Below are 7456 nucleotides of genomic sequence, written 5' to 3' on the forward strand. Positions count from 1 at the left end.
TGTGTGTGTGTGTGTGTGTGTGTGTGTGTGTGTGTGTGTTGATGAGGGTGTGTGTGTGTGTGTGTGTGTGTGTTGATGAGGGTGTGTCTGCTGCTCATATAAACTCGGTCACTCCGGCGATTCATTCACTGCGGAAGCTCCTGTAGCTGAAGATCTGTTTTACAGCACGTAAGTAACTAATGATTCAGATCACGAGAGAATTAAGCAAAGTATTTTGACAGTAATTAATGAATACGAGCCTCTAAAGCTTATACAGAACAACACGCTGAAATAGAAATTCATGTAAACGTTAATGACGCGTTTCGATGCTTTTTGTTTTTGTCAACGATAAACGTAAACATCTAAAGTCACCTTTTCAGCAAAAGCGCGATGTTTCTTGTCGCCTCGAGTCATGTATTTGTGCGTCAAGATGTTCTGGGTGTAGTTTGGTCAAAGGGAGCCAATCACAGTCGTTTGTGCTGGTCTTTTGTCCAATGGGATGAGAGAGCGATGCGCGGCCGGACAATCAGGAAGTTAAAGTACATGAAATGAAACTCAAACAACCGTTAAAGTTGAAATATAAGGTGTTATATTTGAAATGGATCTTGTCTGCACGTGTATTTAGTATTATTCCAAATGTTTTTATTCGTATTGATTGCGAAGTTGATGTAAAGGTCTGTAAATATGTCTGTTTGTGTTCAGTGTGTCGGAATGGAGCATCTGTCTGCGGCGCACACGCGCTTTTCTCTCAGTCTCTTCCAGAAGATCTCTGAAGGAAACGCGTCCGCGAATGTCTTCTATTCTCCTCTCAGCATCTCCGCGGCTCTCTCGATGCTGTCGCTCGGAGCCGGAGGAAACACGGCAACTCAGATGTCCCGGGTCAGTCCCAAACTGCTTTATTTGGGATTAAATAGTCATAAAGTTCCCCTGTGCATCCAGTCTTTATCTAAATGGAACAGTTCACACAGAATAATAAATACTTCCTAACAGTACAGAGAGAGCAAAGACACCAACATGTTTTAATTTAGTGTATGCATGATTGTGCGTGTTGAAATGCATTTCTAAATCACTTCACAGAGATGTATTTCTTGCTGCTGGTCACGTGACGGTTCTGTTTGCTCACCGAGTCTCGGGTGTGTCTCATTCTGTACCTTGACTCAATGACGATGAACTCTTCACGACTCTGTCTCAGAACAAGCCCATAAACTCTTGTGAAATGATCTGTTATCATCAGTACAGGGTTTGTAAGGCAATCACAAAGCCAAAAGCAGTTTGGATGTATTTATTTGCATGAATGCAGATAAAGTGCTGCAGATTTTAGGCGTCACTAAAGAAGACGAAGGCTTGTACCGCTGCTTGGCCTTCAACTCTGCCCGCAAGCGCTTCAGCCAAGATGCTTCACTCACAGTTAGCGCAGGTATAACACAAAGACCTGTTCCCAAATACCTTCGATGTTTCACGATCCATACCTCACATATGCTAATATATAAGCTCCATTCACCTCGTCTCTCTGACTCGCACTGTCCTGTACATTCAAGAAGTCAGTGAGTGCATTCTGGGAAAATTCGTTATACACCATGATTCGTTTTCTGAGTTGTACTTTAAAAGTGCTAGTTGTCAGTTACATAACTTAGTTTTTTTGCTTTTTCTCTGACATGATTTGACAGAATGATAATCGAAACATTAAGTCGTTAGTTTAATTAGTTAAAAGATTTTAATGCTGATTATTAAATAATTTTCATTAAATAATGCTGATCACATCTTCAGTGAAAACGATGAGCTCGCACTGATATAATGCACTGTATTTGACACAGATTTCAGACACCGCTCTGTTTATAATGAGATTGATTTGTTTAATATGTCAGCTTCTTCTGCTGTTTCATAAAGTAATCTGAAACCTTTCAAACTGGAACTGAAGCATGTTAGTGGTTGTCCAGATGGTTAACCCTTTGGTTTAATAAATGGAAATAAATGTCATCATAATGCTCCGAGGGTCAAAGGGCATCTCCATAGCTATAACAGGATTGCACACACATGTGGTTGTGGCTTATCTTTTGGTGGCGGGTGACTAATAATGACTGAAAGCGGAAGGTGCGTCATCTTTATCTTCTTTGTTAGATTTGGTGTCTTTCCTCTGCTCAGCGTTTCTTTTAAAGAATAGTCCAGTTGGTTAAACATTGTACTTTTCGTGAAAGGGTTAGAAGCAGAGTTGAATGTAACTTCTCAATGAAGACTTGTGAAAGACAACTGTTTTTAACTGCTTATGTTTTACATGGCAGATGAAGAGGGTTAGGGTTTAGGATCAGATGTTTGTTCACAACCAGCCTGTCATTGACTGTTTGTCTCCAGACTTTGCATTTTCCTGAAGCCGAGGGTGAAATCCATGCTGGCTTCACCAAACTCCTGAGCGAGATCAACAGAGCTGGAGCTCCGTACGCGCTGAGTCTGGCCAGTCGGCTCTATGGAGAGCGGTCGTACTCGTTCATCGAGGTGAGCTTAGTTTATTCACACAAAGAGAGAGCACGTGCTCCTGAGACCAATGCTGTTCTTGTCATGCTTGAATGTCTGCTAAATATCTCCTCGATCAAATTTTAACAATACGTGAATAATGAAGAAAAAATAAAATATCTTTGCTACAAATATGTCAGTATTTCTTCTCTTGGTTGTTACAGAAATTTCTTAGTGACACAAAAACACTGTATGAGGCTGAACTGGAGACAGTGGACTTCATTAGTAATGCAGACACGGCTCGTCTCAACATCAACACCTGGGTGGAGAAACAGACACAAGGTGCAAAAACCTCTTAAAATAATGTTATATTAGGAAGATAAAGCAAAACAATCTTTCCTGTCATTACTGTGATGTCGCTTTATCGATTGATTATGTGCTGTATCACTAATAATAAACTCACTTGATCAGAGAAATTCCTGCCGTGTCAGTTTGAATGTCGTTTGTAATCACAGAGAAGATCAAGGATCTGCTGGCCGAGGGCGATGTGGATTCGCTGACCAGACTGGTGCTGGTGAACGCCATCTACTTCAAAGGCAGCTGGGAGCGGAAGTTCAAAGAGGAACACACCAAAGAGCAGCAGTTCAAGATCAACAAGGTGAGATTTCACAAGGGCTTTTACTCTTAGTGCGCACTGCATTCTCTTGTTTCAGTTTGTGGCCTTTGCTTTTATTAAATTTAATCCATTTATAAATGCAAACATTTATTTTGCTTTGCTTGTTCTTATGTCTATTTATGTTATCTATATCTATTATATCTAAAAAAACAATTCTGAATAAACGTTTTGTGCAACATAAATGAACTTGCCTTGTGAAAAATTTGACTTGGTAATGGCTGATATTCAACTTAGAAATATTTGAAATAAGTGGTCAGCAGTCCTCAAATACTTCAAATTCAATAAATATAATAATGAATAATTAACTGACAGTGTGTGGCATGAGTTCAGTAGTACTGAAATGGGTCAGGCGTTTCCAGAGCACCTAGAGATATGGTTAGAAGGGGCAGAATCTGTTCCTTTTGTCTTGTTTTAGTTGTAGTTGTCATGAATCTCATTTCTGATGACAGAGAGTGAAGATGCTGTTGGTTTTGACTTCTTTCTATTGACATGTGTTTCGCAGATGAAGGACAGACTGCAGCTAGAGTTTCTTTCAGCTGCCAGATAATGTCTAGTGTTTTCTTCTCTTCTTCATGGAATGTTTAATATTCCTGATGTTTTCTTGATGATTTGTGCAGCAGTGTCATGTGATGTGAGTGAGCATTACTGTGACGCATTTCCATTGATGGTTGACAGAATGAATCGAAGCCGGTGAAGATGATGTTCCAGAAGGCCAAGTTTCCTCTGGTCTTCATTCCTGATATGAACTGTCAGATTCTGGAGCTGCCGTATGCTGGGAAAGACCTCAGTATGCTGATCATGCTTCCCAACGCCATGGAGGATGACACCACCGGCCTGCAGAAGGTGAGACACCTGCAGTTAGTTTTTATTATGACAAGTCTTCTGCTTAAACGACATTAACACATCTCTCTTGTCCAGCTGGAGAGCGCGCTGACCTACGAGAACTTTGTGGAGTGGACCCGACCCGACATGATGGATCTTCTGGAAGTGGAAGTGTCTCTGCCCAGATTCAGAATGGAGGAAACCTATGACATGAAGGCTCTCTTGGTCAGCCTGGGAATGGTGGATGCGTTTGACTCGCAGAGAGCTGATTTCTCCAGCCTGTCCCCGAACAACGATCTGGTGCTGTCTAAGGTGGTGCATAAGTCCTTTGTTGAAGTGAACGAGGAGGGCACGGAGGCCGCTGCAGCCACCGGTGCCGTCATGATGATGCGCTGCCTGATGCGTCCAGAGCGCTTTCACGCCGATCACCCGTTCCTCTTCTTCATACGCCACAATCCCTCCAAGAGCATTCTGTTCTACGGTCGCGTCTGCTCTCCTTGAGCTCTCGGCGCTCCACCACTCAGCCGCACAGGATTCTGACAGGTTTGAGCCGTTTAGGAGTCATAATACCAGTAGATGAGGGTCAGGGTTCAGATCTGTGCGCTTTCAAAGTCCACTTTGACCTGTGCTTTACTGCCTTTATTCCTGAGTGCCTGTGTTGTTTCCTCTGTCATCTGGAGTCAAATCCAGAGCGTTTATGCATTTACTGTACAGGTGCATGCAGCATTATGAATAAACAACTTGCAACTGTTCAGAAATAAAATGAAACCTGTGTTCAGCTTGAATCTTTATTTTATTGTAATAGATGTAGTTTTAAAAAGAATCTGATTTAGGGGCTCATTGTCAAGTGAGTCATGAAGCAAACACGAGTAAGTGCTGTTTGTGGCAAGTAGAAATAACTATAAAATGTTTAACATTAATGTAAAAAAATTGAAGTACTTATGTCTTCAGAAGACCTGTAAATTACTTATTCAAGAAAGATAATAGATGGAAATTCTCATCTGTCCTATAATGTGAGTGAAAGATCATTCAGTGGGGTTGAGTTCAGTGTTCTCACAGAAGTTCCCGTTATAATCACTGAAATGGTCTACACTGCAAAAGGAATCTCTTACTCACATTTTATGATAGAATCCGTGAGTGCTGAATTAAGTCTCTGAACATGTAAACTGAACAGAAGTCTGGTGTTTGCAGTGCTGATTAAAAATAGACTAAACACCTCTTGGCAATTGTATTCAGAAATTCAACAGAAATGTGTGTTTGGTCAGAAATAGATTTCACAGACACACGCTGTTCATCACTGTAAATAAAGTTACTTTAGCTTCTTATACTATACCCCCAGACCAAACTGACAAAACAACAAACAACTCTGTAAATCTGGTCATCAATGAAATCTCAGCTGAATGTTTCATCTACAGATCAGGACTTTATAACAGCGCCGGACACTCATAACAGATCTGCATCTTTCTTTATTAACAGCAATAACAGTCTGAGCCAACAATCAAAAAATACTCTCATGAAGCGGTAACATTTTAATGATGCTTATTGCTTGGTTACTTTGTGTTACCAGTGCACAAAAACAATATTTAATACTTTATTTTTGCACTAACCCTGACATAAATCGGGTGTTAAAAGAAAAACCTAAAGGTGTTAAAACTAAAAGATTCAAGTCATTGTAATGAACAGCACACTCCAGGGCCTATTTTATGGCAGGGCCCTGTCTGACCACAATAGTGCACAAAGGTTTGATTGGATCTTGTTAGACTAACGTGAGCAATCTGGCTAATGCCATCAGATAAAGATGCTAGGAAAATAGACAGTCATCTCTTAGAAGGCAAGAAGACAGACCTTTGGTACCAAGGCCAGGAAGGACAAGGACTTTTCCTTGGTAAAAATTGAGTTTCTGCCCTTCACACACCTAGAGTGTAATTAAGGTTTTGGCCCGTGACCGCCATAAACGTTCCTTTAGGATCTCCAGAAATGCAGCAGCAGTGGGTGAAACAAAGAGATCCATCCAAATCTATTCATAACTATTTTTTTAAACCTTCATATGATACAAACTACAACACAGCCATTTCATACTTATTCAGAGAAATTAGTATTCCCAGAGACAGCAATGTGTAGTGCAACATCTTACAAACTCAGCTCTTAATGGATAAATGATTGCATGCAGGACAGTTCAGTCTTTTTCCATCATGTTTGGACTTAACGTGTTTGTAACATTGCCAAAGTTATTCTGGTTGTGGTTTGGTAAGTGAATAAGGTAAGGGTTAGGCTAGAAAAGAGACACTTTTCTGAGTGCTTGGATCATGCAAATAAGTTCCACAGGAGGAAAGAAGGGTGGGCCACACCATGTACGATGCAATAGATGCAATTACGTCCTGAGTCTCCATCCTAAAGAGACAAAGCGGATAGACCCAGTTCTGAGTCTCTGGCCCAGAGAGGCAGAAGACATACAGACATTTGCAACAATGTGAAGCTACAGCAAGCAAACCTTCACTTCAAGGTACTTTCACCTGCGTTTTCCAGGCTAAGCACCTTCTGCACCTACTCAAGTGCCACATCTGTGTTCCAGATCTTAGGATCCTTTGGTGCTCCAGGAGATCAGCATCCCACAGTGCTTTGTGTTTAATTCCTTCTCCTTCCCCCACTGCACTGTTATCAAATCAACCACTGGATGAAGTCACCAGCACCGGACTGCTCACTACACCACCGAAAATTATTGTACATTATCAGTATATGATTTTTAAATTCACATCAGATGTTATATAGCTGATGTCAGTCGATAACAAATTATTAATTTATTTGTTTGAGGCATAACGTTTCTTCACCTTATTAGTTTCAGTTTATCTTTCATAAGATAATGTAATTCTGCCATAACATCCAACTTAATCACTTACATTTTATTCATCTTGTACCTTTATTTAGTTTTCATTTATCATATTCATTTAGTAGTTGTTGATTACTTTTGTCTATCTTTTGTTAATAAAACATTTTTTGGGGGGGTTGGTTATTCACTCCCCCACCTACAATCCCTGCCGGACCCGAGACTCAAACCCATGACCTTCGGGTTACAAGTCCAACTCTCTAGCCATTAAGCCATGACTGCCCATGACACATGATCCAAAATTCATAACATTCATAACATACAGATGCTTTTCTTTAATTACCCAACACTTCAGGTATGCTGACATTTAAGTCACTGTTAAAACATATAGAAGATATTCTGAAAATTAGTTGGATTTCAGCATTTTAATCATTACAATTTGCCTTTACAATCACAATAACAAAACCACAACCACTCTGTTATTAACCACAAACAGTCAGAATGTGTAGATCAGAATGTGAAATCCACATCATGGGAGAGGGGAGAAACCAGTTGTGGAGGATGAGGGGAATTGTTTGTTTCTTTGTGTGTGTGTTTTAATGGAACAGCTTTACAATAATTAAATGTTGTTATATATATATATTTTTTTTTAATTATTATTATTTTAATCAGATCACATCCAAAAAGCTTATAATATAGAATTTTTT

At 40.1% G+C, this 7456-nt stretch overlaps 1 protein-coding gene across 3 annotated transcripts; it reads left to right on the top strand.

Moving 5' to 3' along the window:
- On the top strand, positions 1-4708 carry serpinb1l3 (serpin peptidase inhibitor, clade B (ovalbumin), member 1, like 3). Of its 3 annotated transcripts, none has more exons than XM_079409277.1 (7): positions 1-168; positions 682-858; positions 2329-2469; positions 2652-2769; positions 2943-3085; positions 3779-3946; positions 4022-4708. In XM_079409277.1, exons 2-7 carry the CDS (start codon positions 691-693, stop codon positions 4424-4426), a joined length of 1143 nt encoding a protein of 380 aa, XP_079265403.1. In that variant the 5' UTR covers positions 1-168; positions 682-690; the 3' UTR covers positions 4427-4708. The 3 variants fall into 3 exon arrangements, with proteins under 3 accessions (XP_079265403.1, XP_079265402.1, XP_079265404.1); XM_079409276.1 differs by lacking the exon at positions 1-168 and adding an exon at positions 476-563; XM_079409278.1 differs by lacking the exon at positions 1-168 and adding an exon at positions 487-518.
- The last annotated feature ends 2748 nt before the right edge of the window (positions 4709-7456 follow it).

This window comes from Barbus barbus (genome assembly GCF_936440315.1).
Source record: "Barbus barbus genome assembly, chromosome: 46".
Taxonomy (NCBI): domain Eukaryota; kingdom Metazoa; phylum Chordata; class Actinopteri; order Cypriniformes; family Cyprinidae; genus Barbus; species Barbus barbus.

Coding starts and splice junctions, on each gene's coding strand:
- serpinb1l3 (XM_079409276.1), top strand. CDS start 528: ATGAAACTCAAACAACCGTTAAAGTTGAAATATAAG. Junction 859..2,328: donor CGGCAACTCAGATGTCCCGG/GTCAGTCCCAAA, acceptor GTTTGTCTCCAG/ACTTTGCATTTTCCTGAAGC. Junction 3,086..3,778: donor AGCAGTTCAAGATCAACAAG/GTGAGATTTCAC, acceptor GATGGTTGACAG/AATGAATCGAAGCCGGTGAA.